This window comes from Ochlerotatus camptorhynchus, unplaced genomic scaffold, assembly GCF_037179485.1.
Source record: "Ochlerotatus camptorhynchus isolate MF236.1 unplaced genomic scaffold, CSIRO-AGI_Acam_v1.1 ptg000066l, whole genome shotgun sequence".
In the NCBI taxonomy this organism is placed as follows: Eukaryota; Metazoa; Arthropoda; class Insecta; order Diptera; family Culicidae; genus Ochlerotatus; species Ochlerotatus camptorhynchus.
Window position 1 is genome coordinate 1,123,183 of NW_027040556.1, and position 18,445 is coordinate 1,141,627.

General features: G+C 40.3%; 1 protein-coding gene across 9 annotated transcripts in view; it reads right to left on the reverse strand.

Annotated features, from left to right (window-relative positions):
* The window catches only part of dsx (doublesex), a 499,608-nt gene that overhangs the window by 16,601 nt on the left and 464,562 nt on the right, over positions 1 to 18,445 (reverse strand). For 8 of the 9 annotated variants that reach the window (XM_065216665.1, XM_065216671.1, XM_065216668.1 and 5 more), the window contains one exon: positions 716 to 856. In XM_065216665.1, coding sequence (XP_065072737.1) covers positions 716 to 856 — 141 coding nt within the window. The remainder of the gene's footprint in view (positions 1 to 715; positions 857 to 18,445) is intronic. The other variant, XM_065216670.1, reaches the window with a different exon arrangement.

The window sequence follows — 18,445 nt, forward strand, 5'->3', positions numbered from 1 at the left end:
AAATTTTATTTTACGACATAATTCCCGATTCCGGAGCCCGCAGCTCGCTGACGGTTGCTGGGCTACCTCCTGATTTTTTTTTGCTCATTCGTTTTGTTTCCAAGAGCAAAGTGAGGGATGATGAAACAATCGCTCCCGATCTCGACGGTTTTTGCAGTTGTTGTGTGTTGTTTGTTTGTTGCTGGGTTGAGTGGTGTCAACCGGAAAACCGATGGCACGATTGTGACATTAAATTTAACGGTGCAAACTGACTTAAGGTGACGACGAAGTGATCTTTGTGAGGTAATTTTGCGGTTTTTTTTTGTGCTTATTAAATGGTGCTGATGATGATGACGATGAAAGGTGATGGACGACGGTGGCAATTTGCGATGAAGCGGTTATTAAGTAGATCTCCCATCCCTTTATGCAGTACAAACCAAATTCTACGACAAATCCAACACTCGCTCGCTCCAGCCTTAGGGTTGTTCAGAGATAAGTTATTTTTGTTTGAGATTTGTGAAACATCGGCTTTCACCGGAAGAGGCAATAGGACCATCTTCCGCTGAAAACCGAGCCACGAGAATGTCTTGAGATAGAGAGTCCTGAAAATCAATAATTAGGTTAGTCGTTACGAAGAAACACCTTTTGACGAGTGCTGACGGTGAGCCGTTTCACAGTGCTGACTTTCAAACCTTGAAAGTCCACTTGAAGTCCCAATCCTTCAAAACCCTCATACCTTCGTCGATCCGTTGGTGCGCTTTGTGGACGTCCCCGTTGGAACCCTTCAGTATCACGTACATCAAGGGCATCATCTCCCACGGGTAGTGAAGCTTTTCCAGCAAAAACTGAGATCGTTTTACCAGTTCATCATCTGGAACTAGAGGAGAATAGAAAGAAGGATATTGATAAGTCGAATTTGAAGCTGAATCGAATGAGAATGTTGAGTTAGCGAGTATTTAATTAGCGGCAACCTTGGAACACTCCCCGCCCAACCCTTGCATCGCGGATGTACAGTCGGAGCGTACTAATTGGACCGTTATTGTGAACCTAATAAGGAACCACACTGAGATTATAATTTATCGATCGAGGAACGATTTGAATACGACTAGCAATGTCGATTCAAGTCGCTTTTTCCCATGAACTCATTGCTACTTACTTTCCAAAGCTAGTCAACCCAAGTCTGAAGTTAGCTTTCGAGATTTCAACCTTAAAGACATACCTACTAATCCTTAAACCCGTTCCATCGAACCTTCGTGGGCTTTTCAAGCTATGAAGCCCACGAGGCAGCTGTTGCAGCCGATGATGATGATGATGGCCATTAGTCGGCCCCCGTATGAATGTGTTGGATACGATTGCAATCGATCAATCATTTTGCGCCGGAGTTGCACTTTTCAATGACGACTTCGACAGCTCTGGGACGACGACGACGGTGCAATGAGTTCATTTTTCATACTTTGAATGATATTAATCGGTGCGTGGAGCGAAGTGTGATCGTCTTTTACGGGAAAAGGTTGAACGGGTTCACGAGTTTGAAATATGGACTCTTGCGCGATTGTGAAAGGTGAGAGGATTGTGGGAAAGTGTGCCCATTGAAGCTGTTATGAGATTTTTTGCAATGGTGTTCGTACGGAAATCATGTTTTGAAAATGTCCAATGGCGAATATCTCAGATTGAACCATGCACAATAACCAGTTTTATTCTATGTCTGCTGTTCAGATTTTTTTCTAGAACTCAACATAATTGTTCTTGGTGTTTTTCCTGACTATGAAGCTCTTGCACAAGCTTATAATAATCCTTCCATTTATGCGGTGAGATCGATCCATGAGGCCGGTAAAGCACTCCTCGTATTTTCTCATGAAAATACGAGAGCTTCTGAGTGCTTTATCTTTAAGATCTTTTGTCATCACCTTTGCATGGGTCCCATCTCATTGCTCGATTCCGGGCAATGAGAAGGCGGACTCACTTGCTAAGGTGGGCGCTATGCAAGGCGATATTTACGATCGACAAATCGCCTACAATGAATTTTTCTTCATTTATCGTCAACAGTCGCTCGCCAGCTGGCAAAATAAATGGAGTGAAGGAAGTTTGGGACGATGGCTATTCTCGATCATCCCTAAGGTGTCGAAGAGTCCTTGGTTCAAGGGGTTGGATGTGGGTCGAGACTTCATTCGTCTGATGTCTCGCCTCATGTCCAATCACTATTCGTTAAACGCTCACTTGTTTCGTGTTGGGCTGGGAGACAGCAATCTCTGTGAATGTGGACAAGGTTACCAGGACACAGATCACATCCTTTGGTCTTGTGCTGAGCATCGTGGAGTCAGATCTGAGCTGTGCGATTCCCTTCGGGCTCGAGGTAGACAACCTAATGTTCCAGTTCGGGATATTTTGGCTAGACGTGATCTGGAGTTTATGAAACTCATATATGTTTACTTTAAGAATACTAACCTTAGATTGTAAGTTTGATTAACCTTGTGTTTAGTTTGTGTACTGTGCGTGTAGTTTTTTTTTAATGTTTGTTTTCAAGATGAATAGAAATAAGTTCATGTTTTAGGATTAATTAAATATTTGTATAATAAATCATATTTCAAACCTCCTTCTCCCTTTCCCCATCCAAAAAACTGTAAATCTCCACTAACCTCGAGACGACCGCGAGTAATCGGTTCAATTCCTTTAACTCTAGATTTAAGACATTATTCATGTATAATGCAAATGATAACTCGGCTCTGTAAAGTTTATTCGATTAAGCCTGTACAAATAAATTAATATAAAAAAAAAAAAAAAATTTATGCGGTGAGTGGAACCGTGCACCCTCCGCTATTTCTTGCCTGTCTTTCAACCAATTGAGTTGATTTTCTAATCACTAATCACATACAAAAAATCAGCGTAATTGAATGAAGGACGGCCGATAAAGAACGATAGTCAGTAAAAAACACCAATAACAAATATGTTGAGTTCTTGAAAAAAGCTGAACAGCAGACAAAATTAAATTCAAAATAATTCTGGGCCAAATTACAAAGAACTTCTAAGGATAATTGTCAGTGATTTTTTAAAGAGTTAGTTCTAACATGATTCCAAGAAGAATACCAATGAAATCGTATGTTTTGGCTATAATTCCGAAAGAATTCTTAGAAGAGACACAAGAGAATTCAAAGGATAATTCCTAGAGCATTCGGAGCATAATTTTTAGAAAATTCTGAGGGGAATTCCAAGTGTTTTTTTTTTGTTAATACACCATAGTAGAGCTTCTAAGCAAGTTTGTGAAAAAATTCAATATATTTTACGCTTAAAGTTCCCTAGAATTAGCATCTAAATGCTACTCAAAATGGACTTAAATTTTAATCAAAATTAGCACCATATAAAATTTAAAATGAGTTCCAATTTGAAGTGAATTTCACCTCAAACTCGCTTAAAATTCGAATCAAATACGCTTTAAATTCCTGATATAATCAATTCTAAATTGCCGTAAACTCAAATCAAACTTTCTGCAAATTCCGTAAAAAATTGCTTAATATCCACTTACTATTTAACTTTTAGGTGATCTTCAATGTCGTTTCAAATTTACTCCAAAGTCGCACCAACAAATTCGTTTAAAATATGCAAAAAAGTCGTTTCAAACCATCTCAAAAATTCAACCACCCCAAAGCAGGTATTCCACGAATTCCACGCAAAACAATACTAAGGTAGTTCTAGGAAGAAATCTAAGTCTTGACTAGAACATCAATGCAATTGTAGAAAGAATTTTAGGGAACAATTAACTCCAGGTTCCAAGAGAGTTCTGAGTATAATTTTAAGTCGTTCTTAGGAGAATTTCATATTGAATGTGAGGACGATTCTAGGTAGAGTTTGAATGAATATTCCTAATAAGTTCTGTGATTAATTTCGAGAGGGCTCTGATAGAAACAAAGAAAAATACGAGATGAACTCAAAGGGTATTGAACTCTCAGGATAGTTTCCAAATAATTCGGTTCCAAATTCCAAAGAAATTCTATGGATAATTGTCAGTGTTTTTTTTAAGATTTAGTTCCGGGGTAATTCCAAAAAGAATACCAACGAAATCGGATTTTCTGGGTATAGTTCCGAAGGGATTCTGATAAGAGTCTAAAGGGAATTCAAAGGGCAATTCCTAGTCTATTCCGAGGATCATTTATAGAAAATTCTGAGGGAAATTCCAAATGATTTTTTTTAGTGTTTCTTAGTAGAGCACCTAGATAATTTTGTGCAGAATTTCAATATTTTTCAGAGGTAAATTGCAGGAAAGTTCATGTAAATTTTAAATAGAATTCTTCGGAGAATCATCGCTTTCTAATCCCAAGCAATGCCAGCAGTAGAGACAAGCAACACCACACCACTTTATATACACTTACTGCACTGAATTTTTATACCACATTCCAGAAATACAATCGAATTATGGCCCTAAATTAGCATGCAAATCACCATCGCAATAAATCACGCTTTTTAGTTTACTGCCCATGAAATCGAGAGGAATGATTTAAGTACTGTCACCATTTGTTGTTCACAATTCTGCATGCTGTTCCGGTTGTTATTAATCAACTTAAATTTGGCGTCCTTCAAGTTAGTGATCATACCTTTTGCCACACATATGCTTAAATGGTCTAGTAGGTATGGTTGACGCTTGTAAATCAGCTACAGCAGGCTCAAATCCCGAAATGCAAAGGTAAGTTTTAATAAATATTCAAATCCAATTTAGTCAGCATCAAGGTAAAGCACCCCCGTAAAAATACAGAAGATATGAAGCGGTGTTCAATTAAATTTTTGAAATACACAGTTCGAAAAGTAGTGTAAATTTCTGTTCAATATGATGCACACAAATGGAGCGTCATATTTCATATAAGTTTACATTATATATCATGTAAAGTTCTAGCACAATTCATGCAATGTAGCAAATATTGTATACAAACCCCATCTTTGTAAACAATATTGTTTACAAGTTGCTCGGTTGTGTGAAATTAAATTTAAGTTTACGTGAATGAATGTTTACATCACAATTAAAATTCAGAATTTTTATCTGTGTAGAACTAGAAGGCTGAACAAGGGTTGACTATTATTTAATGCTTTACAAACTTTAAAAAATATTACTGTTAAGGTTTCGGCTGATAAAAAACACCAGATTTAAATGTTTAAAAGCTGAACGAAGGTTAACGTGTTCTAAGTACAAAGGCTGAATTAAAATCATTGAAAGAACACTTGTTAAGCATCAAATTGCTACCTGGGAATCAGGGAGAAAGCACATCTGAAGGCATCTTGTGATGATTATGAGGAAATTCTCCAAAAGTTTCAAAGATTTCCAATGAAGAGTTATTTTCTAGAAATGTAGAAATTATCAATAAAGGCAATTCAGACACTGAAAATTTGCTCAGGCCCGGGCATAGCAATTCAGTATTAAATAGCGCTTAAAATCCAGAGACTTCGAATTTCCGCTTACCCCGGTTTTCCCAGTTGAGCGGCCACCCTGCAAATTTCTAGATCAAGAAGTTGAAAAACAAATATTACAATATTAGTGATTCTGTCGAAACCAATTAGATAGCGTTCGATTGTGACCTAGCCACTAAAAAGTGACCTGCTACCAGTGCTGTCTAGATAAAGAATGCGGAATTTCCTATTTTGATGAAGGTATAGCAGGATTCATGGAAAAGGCTAAAGAATGAAGAAGCGGGTCAGTGGGCGATTGGGCGATTGGGTTACAAGATCTACCATCTGGGACTAATTCACGCTGAAAACTAGAATTCTGGTCATTGTGCGCTCGAAACATAGTCAAGAATATTACTCATCGTTACTTCCGTAAGAAACCACCACAAGTACAACCGTTCATCTCTGAGGGAGGCTGCAGTGAATTTCACTAAGCTATAACTACTGCAGGTTCGTGGTGATCCGGTGTCGTTGGAAGATATGAACGAACACCGTTTTTTGTCAGAACAGGGTATCGAAAAAATCGTATCTTCCGATGTTTTGCGACGATAAGCTAGTCAACGAAATTGTGATCGGTTTACAACTGAGATTATGAATTCATGATCAGCAACTAAAACGATAATTCAGTGAAAAGAAATCTACCACTGTGTAATATATCTCAAAATGCCGACGATCCAGGAAGATGCTGTCTGCGGCAAAGATGTTGTGAACTGTGAACTTCCAGAAATTTCCCATATCTAAAGATCGTGACCAGTTGGGAGTCGCTGTATTCGGAACAGTTGTGAAACGTTGTAGGTTCATATGCACACTAGCGCCACATAGTTGGTAAGTTCTCAACTAGCCTGGAAGCCTTGGTTTGCAGAACCAATGCTGAGATGTATCATTGTCATTGAAAGACTGCAAGCGACAAAATTATTTTTGACATTGTCACTGGATGAATTGATTCTTAAAAATACTTTCGACAATGACAAAGATTCAGCTGATAACAACAAGTGTTACCTTATCCCAAGTCCACATCCAACCTGTTAAAAAATTGTTGTCCTTAACTTCGAGTAAGCCGCGAGTATTCGGTCCCCGTTCTACTAATTTTAGTCATAAGAAATATTGCTATTATACATTGAATTACGGCTCCGCAAAGCTAACGCAATTGAGCCTTTTAAAAAAATGATATAATATAAAAAACAACAAGTGTAATTTCGCGCATACTGTGTCATACTTTTGTTATCCAGGCAGTTAAAGACGTACATGTTTGTTCACTTTAACCGCTCCATGGAATTGTTTTGCTTAATTAATGTAATTTCGTTACAAATTTAGCTAATAATAAAAACTGCACATGTTCGTCACTGACAATAGACAAGATTTCTTTTGAAAATGACTTTTAGCGTCAATGAACGACCATAGCTATTTTGTCAATATCGATTTTGCAGCACTGAGCTAAACAACTTTGCCGAAAACATACTGGAAGTTCACTTGTAACCTAACTCCAAATAGTGGCAGAAATCTGAACTAATCTTCTCACCATTCGAAACGCTTTGGTAAACTGAACAACTTTGCCGAAGTCAGCAGCTTCCCAGCTGATCAGGGATCACGATGAATGGCTTAAACTGAAAATGTGCATGAACACTAAGGCCGCGATGTGAGTGAATTTTCAACTATTGTCTCCATCATCCGAAAGGTTTTAGCTACCTGACCAACTTAACCAAAGACAGCTACTTTCTAAGGCCACAATCACATGCATAAGCAAATTATTCTTCTCTAATATGGGAAATCTTCAGTGACTACTAGCTATCGTGTGCGATGATAATCTACCTCCGATCCATTTGCTCAGGTAAAGGGGAGGCTGAGGGGGGCATGGCTTCAAGCCTCCCCAAACCAACGTTTTTTTTTTAATAAATACTATTACAAATTTAAGAAGATCGCTTCTTCGTCTTAAAAAGGAAGGGATGATTGACAATTTTGTATCCTAATGCATCAGTATCAAACCGTACATCAGAACTTGCTGGAACCGTTCAAAAGACAATCGAAATTTAACTGACACTTGGATGCTTTCTTCAGTAGCTTGTCGAGCGGATGTCGGACCTCATAGATGTTGCAGTTTCCTTGGATGACGGATAGATCCAGAAACGGGAGTTTGTTGCCTGCTTCTACCTCCATGGTGAACTGCAATCGGGAGTCTCGTGAATTGAACGTGAAATTGTTAAAAACAGATCATCCACGTGTTTTCTGAGAGTTCATAGCTTTGGTGACACCGTGCTGCACATAGTTGTTCCATAGATTTGCATGTATGTTTTGTCCTTGTAGCGGAAATAGTAGGGTTGTTTTTAATTTCCAACCATCTGGCAATGAAGTTCTGACGACCGGTTTCTTGGGAACGTTGGTGAACAGAAATACCATGGATGCAGTCACCACTGTTGAAACGTCGGGATACTAATCGAAACAATCGTTTGATTTCAAACCAGGATTGCATGGCCGTATAAAGCGTCGCAATCTATAACAGCTTAGTTTCAAACCTCCGAGCAGGCAACTCAATCTGGAGTTTTATTCTATCCAATAAATCCTCCGTCGTCGCTATCCTTTTGAAAGTATCTTCGATCCAACGAGCCGCAGTCAATCATAGAATGGATTGTGTTTTGTCAGTTGTTTCGGTTTTCATACTCTCCCAGTGGTTGGTGTAATCTAACACTTGTACTGGATTTAAATCATAAAAAGCTTATAATCCATCCAGAGACTAAACAACCAAACTCGAATCGCAAAACAATCGAAATGTAAAGTTGAGATTTTTATTTTTTACTATCGTAGACATTATTTCATTCGATGGGCCCTTATATATTTTAGGCACCGTGCTCCGAAAAACGGAAATTCTGCTCTGGCTAAGAGTCCCAAAGATCGACCGGTCCAATCAGCCAAATAACAGACTGCGTCCGAATTACTGGAACGAGGCACTTCGCATCCTCCGCACTAGTTGTCTCAGAGCCAAAAGACGAGTTCAGAGAGCAAGAACAGAAGAAGACAGAGAGGAACAAAGAGGAGTGTTCCGAGCGACCAGGGCAGCACTTAAACGAGAGATAAAGCAGAGCAAGTCAAACTGTTCTAAGGAGCTGTGTCGAGACGCTGATGCCAACCCTTGGGGCGACGCATACCGAGTCGTGATGGCGAAGTGCCCGCTGAAATGTGCCCAGAGAAACTGAAAGTTATCGAGGAAGGACTTTTCCCGAAGCATGACCCAATGACCTGACCACCGTACGGAGAGGGATAGGGAGATAACGTCGAAGTCACGAATGAGGAACTCGTAGCAGTGGTGGAAGGATGGAAGGTGAAGAAAGCTCCCGGTCCGGATGGGATCTCCAACGTTGAAAGCGGCGATCCAGCCGTCCCCGCACATGTTCGGGATGGTGCTGCAGAAATACCTGGACGAGGGTCACTTCCCTGACAGGTGGAAGATACAGCTAGAGTTGCTGCCGAAACCAGGGGGGATCCAGCATCGTACAGGCCCATATGCCTGCTGGATACATTCGGAAGACTCTTGGAGAGGACCATCCTAAATGGGCTGACGAAATACAGCACGGATTGTCGGAGAGGCAGTTCGGATTCCGAAAAGGGAGATCAACGGGGGATGCAATTCGGACAGTGGTCGAGAGAGCCGAGAAGGAGTCCAAACAGAAGCGGAGAGAAGATCGATATTGCGCCGTGATACCGATCGGCATCAAGCGAGTGTAAAGCAAAAATCATGAAACTCAATCTTAAATGTGTGGTGTTTACATCTAAGCGGATTTGTTAGCGCTGGTGTACTAGCCAACTAGCACGAATTTCAGTTGCTCTTGAAATAGCATGCTGGTACACGCTGACGCCCTGTTTACATTATGCTGGTTAGGGATAGCATTATTGGCAAATCAAAGTTGGCACTCGTGGAGAACAGAAGAACTATGAAAGTGATGATGGTTTCAAAATGTTACACGGTGAGGCATACGAGTTGAATCTTAAAATGTATTTGCTTTGCGAACAAATGATTTTAATAAAATCTGGTTAATGCTACGTTATTGGAAAACTTAAGGGCTACTCAATAGGCATATAATATAGAAAACAATCTTTTTAGATTTTTATAGTAGTTGCATACATAGAGTTCAGCTTTTCTACCACTGAAGCAGCAACCAGATATAAATTGCAAATGGAGGCCAAGTAAAAATATTTTAAGATTGCAGTCGTATACCTCCACATGCAAAATGTTTAAACCACCATCACTTTCATAGTTCTTCTATTCTCCACGGGAGCCAACTTTGATTTGCCAATAGGCCTTTTTAATGGGAACTAAACGATCGATTCAGCCTCTGGTCGTGAATAGGAGAACGTCAAAAAGAGTGTTGTGAGCAGACATTTTTACCTTGAGACATAGGAAGTGGAACACTTTTTCACTTTTCCTGATAAATTGATTCATCTGAGATGCTTCAAAGCTTAATCTACAGTTGAAAAATTAAATTCTGTAACATTTTTGCAAACATTCTGCTGGTGTACAGGAATATTTTTGTTGCGAAAAATGGAACATTAGAAAAGTGCCTTAGTGGTTATGATCTTCCGGATTTCTTGTGTGTGTATAGTTAAGGTACAAATCAGTTCAGATCTGTGGAAAATCGTACAATAAGACAATTACCGATAGAAATTGGCAAGATGTTGAATGAAAAATGCTTTAATTTGCGTTGTGAAAAATAGTTTTTCTGATGTAAACAAACGGTTTGGTTGACGTTTCTTCTTGCACTCGCGTGGCGCACTCAACGTTGGTGTTGCATTAAAAAGGCGTATTAAACCTTCTCTTTCTAAGAAAACGAGGTGCAACGGAATTATTTTTCCGTCGATCTCTCAGCTTCAACTTAACACGTTGTGCAATGTCAAATAGGATTGGGCGATCTTGATAGAACTATCGATTTTGACGGATCGTTTTCAATAATATAACAAAAATAACATAGTTTATGTTTATGTTCTCGGCTTGAACAGAAGGTTTGATTGTATATCAAAAGACAAAACGTGAAGGCAAGGAGCAATGAGCACAGGATGCAGGTAGCGCGAACCTTAAAATGTTTTGGTTTAGTTATAGTTGCAATTTCCAAACCTACGACTGGATGCCTTCCTTCGAATAACAACTGAAGTGCGGTAAAAAATCGGTAGAACTGTTTCAAACACACAGTTGGTACTTGAGCGGGTCGGTTTTCATCTCTTTTTGCCAGTGGTGGCGGGGGGGGGACACCCCTCACCATCCCTCTCCAAAGGGGGAGTTTGGTAAAGAGAGATGAAAAAACCGATTTGTACCTTCCTTAAAAGTTGTCCTAGCTCTCTATTCTAATATCTATATGAAATCTTCACACTGCCGTACTCTAACGGAACTATCAACTCTATGCTTTCATCTACTCCATCTATCGTATAAAAATTACCACTACAGTCTGTTATTTGAAATTAGCATCTTCAACTATGTAAATCGTTGACTTCACGTAGAAGTAATACTAAAACATATAGTCAAAGTACTTAAAATGTTGCTGTATTCGTAAATATCGGAATTGCAAATAGTGACGTATTTATAATCCAGCTGATGTTGACGTTATATTCGTTAAATTTATCACGCAGACCTGTGGTGAGAGTAAATCGTTTTTTCGATGTAAATACACTTAAACAAAATTAACACCTATTTTTTTGAAGATTGAAATGATTGATAGAAAAGATCGATTTTTTCGCAGGCAAAGAATCGATCCGGAAAATCGGAAATCGGGATGAAAAGATCGATCTTTCAAAGATCGATCCAAGATCGCTCAATCCTAATATCAAAGGACCCGATAAAATCAATATCAAGCATGATGTTTTGCTCCAATATTGCACGTGCTATTGAGGGTGTATGAGAGCGGACATATACCAGCTAATGATTATGCGATCACTGCTTCCATTGCATTGACAGGCACTGAGCAAGCCTTCAATCGGACGGATCATAATATAATTTACGCTGGCCTATCCCGGCTGATCAATCGTGACGAAAGCTTCGTCGCGGCCAGCATCATCCTGCGGAGAACTTCCTCTCAGCTTCAGAGCAATACATCACGCCACCCATACCGACTATGTATTCAGTAAGGTCCATTGCATCAACTTTTCAATCTGCTTGCCCCAATTGTGGATCCATGTCGTGAAAATTAGAAGTCCAAAGCATTCTGCCAAAAAATTAAAATTAGTCAACGGGAACATCAGCACGAAGAGAAAGGTTGTTGTGATGCACAGCAAAATCCGTCTCATTGGGTAGCAGCGTTGCCAGAATGTTTTTAAGCTTATCGGTATCAAAGGTTTGAAGCAAATCGGTATTTACTATTTTAATTATATTTTATATTTTTCCCGTTTTTGAAAGAGAAATTTTAGCTTTTGGTCTATGATCGGACAGTTTTGGAAGAAAACTCTGGGGAATGTTTGAATTAGCTTCTGGAGGTAGCTGAAAAACATCTAGAGAAAGAAGAAAGAATCTCTCCTGGAGGAAGTTTAAGGAAAATTCTAAGAAAAGTCGTAAAAACATCCGGAAAACCTCCATGACAAAAATTGAGAAACTTCTGGCGAAAATTAAAAAAAAAACTTTCGGAAAAAAATCGGATGTCACATCCAATGGAAGCCAGAAAAGTTTTGGGAATCGGAAGTTAATTCAAGAAGTAGCCATTTCCATGGGAAGCCAGAAGAAGCTCGGAAAAAAACTTTCCAAAAGAGGTCAAAAAAAATCTATGGCTTATGGATAAAGTTCCAGAAGAAGACGTAAGAAACTTCGGGGAAAAGTTTAATCGAACTTTTGGTGAAGACGGAAGAAACTTTCTGGAGACGCTGGCAGAAACTTCGTAAGGTAGATTACAAGAAACTTCTGTAGAAAGTCGGAAACCAGAGCGGTTACGGAACAGTCGAAAGAAGCAAGGACATAATTCTGGAAGAAAGAGATTCCTGGGGGATGTTCTAATGATCCAGAAAACTTTCCTTATATTCATAACAAATCCTTGAAGACCCCGCAATGCCCTGAAGATGTCGGAACATTCCTGAAATGCACTTAGGAATATTTCATAATTCCTCGGAGTTCCTCAAAAATCCTGTAGTTAATGGGACTGATCATCTTCGAAATACTCGGAACTTCCCTGATTATAATGTTATAATGTGACTACCGGAATATCTCTAATTATCTTTGAATGCCTCTTAACTTTCGATAAAAATAACGATATTTCTTAAATGCTCTCACAATTTTCTTTAATTTATTGTAACATCAACATTGAAGTTCTCTGATCTTCCAGATTTTTTAAAAGTTTTATTAGTTCTCGACACTGCCATTACGGAACGTGCCATAAAATGTTTTCAGATTGTTCTAATTTTCATGTAAGTTCCCTTACGTTTCCTAAATTTGCTTGAGCCCCTCGGGACATTGCTGCAATTTTCGGAAATTGGCTGAGTTTCTTGGAACTCTTTTAAAATTTCAGCAATTTCCTTGAAATTAATTGATCTATCCTGATGTTCTCTGAGCTTCCCTAAATTTCTCTCAATTCTCCTGAAACAAATGAAACTGTCCTGAATACTAATAAATTTCCCTGAAGTTCTTTGGACTTGTGAAGTTTCCTTACGTTCACTGGAGTTCGCTGTACTTTCCTGACATTTCCGGGTTTTAGAATTTTAGCAGAACTTAATGAAACCGTCTATAAAATTACTCAAAATCCTGCACATTTCTGATGTTTCAGTGTGGATCCACAATAAAAATCTGGAGATGATGGTGGACGAAAATTCAAGGGGAAAGTTGGAAGAAAATTCAGGCTTTAGGAAGTTAAATAATGTTTAAAAAGTATTTCTCGATTCCCTAGGAATTACCGGAAGAGCCATCGACTGTTTCTCAATTCATGGGCAGCCAAAAACGGTGAAAAAATGGAAAGATTAGTCGAAAGAGTATTAAGCATAAGACATTTTTAGAGATCATTTTTTTTTTAATTTTGAAGGCTCAAAACATTTTAGATGCTCTAAAAATACAAGTCTCCCACAATAATTTTCTCTTGGATTCGAGCGCAGCCAGGCAATAATAATTTTTTATTATTTAAACAAATCGGTATAAATCGGTATAGATCTCAAAAATCGGTATTCTGAGGAACCTTATCTGTATATCGGTATTTAATTCGGAAATCGGTATAAATACCGATAAATCCGTATATCTGGCAACGCTGTTGGGTAGATCGACCCACCATCTGACATTTCATCACTGAAGTACCAAACGTCGTGCGTATTAGAGCATCTCTACCGTTGCAACTATTCGTGATAATTTTTAATTAAAATTCTCGAATTTTCTCGAATTTGAAAAGATGCTGTGCTCGAGATCAAATCAGTGGTATTTAGACGTGGGATTTGGCGAAATATACCATATTATAAATGATTAATTGCTCCTGCATTCAACTAGCAACGTATTTCGGTAAACATAGCCTGTGGGTTTACCTTCCCCATTAACAAGCTCATAAACTCCTGTAACACTTATTAGAGGTCGTAGTCTCTTAAATAAGTGTTCAACAAATAATCCTTTCCCATCCCCAGCAGTTGCAAGGGCATGGCCAGTAGAGTGATGAAAAATTTGAAATTTTCGCTCCACAATACTTAAACGATTCCAAATCGGATCCTGACTAACCTCTCAAAATTTGAACCCATTTGGTGAGAAACTGAGATGGCACAAACCATTTGAAGTTTGTATGGGAATTACTATGGTAAAACCAAGATTTTTGTTCATGTCTATCTAATAATTCACCATATCGATCTAATTTAAAAACTTTCAACTGTACTTGTAGACTACAGCTAAAGCTACAACTTTGCTGAAGGCCACTTTTTTATGAAATGCAAGGATCGAAATTTATCAATGGTTCAATGCGCTGATGTCTTATGATCATGCTCAATCAACTGCTCAGCAGGCAACATTGGTGTTTCTGGGGCATTGAATAGGACACACAAATCATGGCTACTATGTCACACTGCAAAATACAGTGTTGCCTACAGAGCAGCTGCTTGATCATGTCATAAGTTTACCAATCTCTTAAATAATTAATAACTTTTTCCTGTCGCGTTTTACATAGAAACGATCTTCGGCTTCGTTGTAGCTGAGAAAATTTTCCATAACAATGGCTATCGAACTGTTTCGCAGCTCAATATGGAAAAAGACTAGAAGGCAATGAACAAAAAGTTGAGATTTCCCATAGTAATTTACATGTAAACTTCAAATGGCTTGTGCGAAGTCTGTTTCCAACCAAACGAGTTGTAACTTTGGGAGGCTAATCAGGACCCGATTTGAAACCATTTAAGCACTGTGGAGCGAAAAAGTCAAATTTTGCATCAGTCTACTGTGTATATATCAGGTCAACCGGCGCCTCTGGAATGGTAAAGGTTGCTCTTCTCACTACCAAGTTAAGAGTGGCATCTCTCAAAAGGCAATCGATTCCACGACTCGAGCTCTGTGGAGCACTTCTAGCAGCGCAACTCTTTGAGAAGGTGAAAGCATCACTTCAGCTCGACGCAGAATGCTATTTATAGCTTGACAGTACAGTTGTTTTCTGCTGGCTCAACGCATCTCCATCTTCTTGGAACACTTTCGTGGCATACCGAACCTCGAAAATCCAACTTGTTACTCAACACTGCTCGTGGAATCCTATTGCTGGACTAGAGAACCCCGCGGAGTGGATTACTGGCCAATATCTAAAGGTACACACGATCAACCCTCTGAGGCGTTGGAAAAAGCACGTCGAATATCCGTAGCTGCACCATCGTCTCCGAATAAACCGTCTTTCGTCGACCTGCTTGTCGAAAAATTCTCTGACTACCAACGTCTTTTGCGTATTGTAGCATATTGCCTTCGTTTTCTCCAAAGCTGTCGAAAAAAATCCAGCGATCAAGCGAAATCTACCCTATTAAAGAAAGAGGAGTTGTTAGAAGCGGAAAGTCTACTTATCAGATTGGTTCAACAACAAGCCTTCAGCGAAGAGTGGAAGCAGCTTCAACAATCGCAACCAGTATCATCGAAATCTCGTCTCAAGTGGTTCCATCCGTTCATCTAGTCCGAACAGCTGATTCTTATCGGTGGCAGATTGGGAAATGCATTGCAACCGTATGACAGCATCGAATCCTTTTGCCATCATCACATACAATCTCGTCGCTTTTCGTCCGCAGCTATCACGAACGGCATTTCCACGCAGCTCCACAATTGCTCCTCAATCTTCTTCGACAGCGGTATTGGATCATAGGGGCCAGGAACTTGGCCAAGCGCGTGATCCACAGCTACGTTACTTGCTTCCGAGCACGCCCTCAAATGTTGGAACAGCTCATGGCTGAGCTTCCGGCGTCGAGAACTACTGCGAGTCGACCCTTCACTGCCATGGGTGTCGATTATTGGGGACCAATCCAGCTAAAACCTATTCATCGCCGTGCTGCACCCGGGAAAGCCTACGTTGCTGTCTTTGTTAGCTTCGCCGCGAAAGCAGTGCATTTGGAGCTGGTGGCAGACCTCAGCACGCCGAACTTTATCCACGTGCTTCGTCGGTTCGTGTCTCGCCGTGGACTTTGTTCGGATCTGCACAGTGACAACGGTCGAAACTTTGTCGGAGCAAATAACGAACTCCGAGATCTGGTCAGCAGCAAGGAGCATCGCTACGCTATCGTTCCTGACGTCAACTTTGTGGATATTCCGACAAACCGTCTCCGTCAGTGGCATCTTGTGCAGAAACTATCCCAGGAATTGTGGAAAAAGTGGCATCTGGAGTACCTCTCCACAATGCAACCACGAACGAAATGGTGCAAACCACCGATTCACTTGCAGCCAAACCAACTCGTCATTTCGCGGGACGAAAACATCGCCCCAATGAAGTGGCAGACTGCCAGAATCGACCAGATCCATCCCGGGCCAGATGGAATCATCCGGGTTACCTAAAACGATAAAATACAAGTCCTTTCATTAGAATGGACAAGGTAAGCACTTGTCCAATCTAATTAATTAAACACGCCGTTTGTCGACCTAATGATAACCAAGGCATTCAAACGACACTTCTTGGAGAAATTTTTGAGTTCATCGTAAAATATCCTGGCCCGAAAATGGCCTATGTGTGGCCTATATGTGTGGAAGTATCTCTTTGGCCACTTCCATATGAACCCCTCGGATTCCTGTGAAAATGATGATGCCATGTGCTGCTGCAAACCGTTCTCTTACGTCTTGACGTCTTGTGCCAAATTGACCCAGTACGTGTGCTATGTCCTTGTCTTCGATCTCAGGCGGTAGACTGAAAATTGTAACGTACCTGTAGATTTTGCTGACCATTTCCAGGTGTATCCGTGTCGCGGTACCATCTTCGTAGTGGAACGTTTATGTCTCTTTGATGCTCTTCATGAAGTCCGAGAACTTCGTTTCGTCTATAAACTTCAGGTAACACCTGTTTTCATCTTCATCCCGGTACACGCAATGAAGGTCTGCTGGGGGAATTTTTAGCTGCTGCAACCCGAACTTCAACACTTCCAGTTGAGCGGGGGTCTGGCTTCCAGATGAGCACACTAGCTTAACCGTGTTTTTTCAAACTCTGGTTACCATTTTTGATCCTTTGTTTCCAAAAGATTCCGATTATTGTTGTCGAGCACAATAGGTGCTGATGTGACTAATGTCACACAGTATTATTCTCACACTTTCTGCTATACGTCCGTTTCGATCGAGTGCTTGTCCAAGAATGCTCACATTAACAAGCTCACAAACTCCTGTAACACTTATTAGAGGTCGTAGTCTCTTAAGTAAGTGTTCAACTAACAATCCTCTCCCATCCCCAGCAGTTGCAAGGACATGGCCAGGACAGTTGTCGATTGTTGAAGAGGGTAACACCTCCGTTTAAGAGGCCGAGATCAACCCCCAATTTTGGTCTATTTGGTAACGGACGTAGTTGGCACTGCTCTCATACAATGGTCTAAGACTTGTACCACCTACGAATTTATGCAAATGCGAACTTCCTACTATCGTTGTGATCAGGAGTGTATTTAGCCTGATCGATCCTTCATTTTGAAGAGCGGTGTTGAAGTTCCAATTTCCAAGATAACCTCTCGACCTTCAGTCTGTAGTTAAATACACTTAGAAAAATACCAGCTAGCTACTCGCGTCGCATTTCTAAGCAACCGATTTCAATCTTCTTCTCCTTTGTTATTTAAGACCAATACAATCCACCGCAATGAACCAAAGCACCACTATGGTCTCTAAAATGGCCACAATTGCCAGGTTTTGCTACTACTTAACCAACTTCAATGTCAATAGCACAAACACCTTACAACTGCCGTACCAACTCTTCGTCAGATGCAACCTGAGAACCATCATCCATCTCTTGCCGAGTACCAATACCCACGGAACTGCACATTTTACAACTAGTAGTCGCTTTATGAATAGCTGGGCGTCACCGCAACTAATGAACCCGGAGCAGCCCCACAGCCAGCTGGTGGAAGCCTATGACAATAAAGGAGGAAGCAAAGCAAAGAAAAACCAAGCCTGGGATCATCCAACAGACAGATCGGGGGCAGGTCCCTCGTAGTTCATCTTAATTATTACTTTATAATTAAAATTTCACGCCACTTTTTATATCACCGGCGCAGCAGCAGCGGCAGCCAACCAGCCACAGCGTGACGAGTTCGTGGAACCTCTCCATTTAGAGCCGCTGGTGCCGTAATTGTAAAAGTTCACAAGTTCTCAACTTCTTGTGAACCTGACCGCACTCGCGGGTTGTTATCTTGTAGCTACCGTATTTTCTTTTCCTGTGATGACTAGAACAAGAGCTTCATCGAGATTTACACGATATTCGTCTGACTAATTGAACTTGACAAGGAATGGGTTCATTGTTTGAACGGACCATGCACATTAAAACAAGCTGATCCAGTTAATGCAGATTGATAGGAGCCAGCTCTAGATCACGAACAGTGCAATTGCCATATTCAAATCCATAACGAGCAGCAGCATGGGGCATCGACGGCCCACGTGCGTGTGTTCCATTTTGATTAGATAGAGCCACTCTCC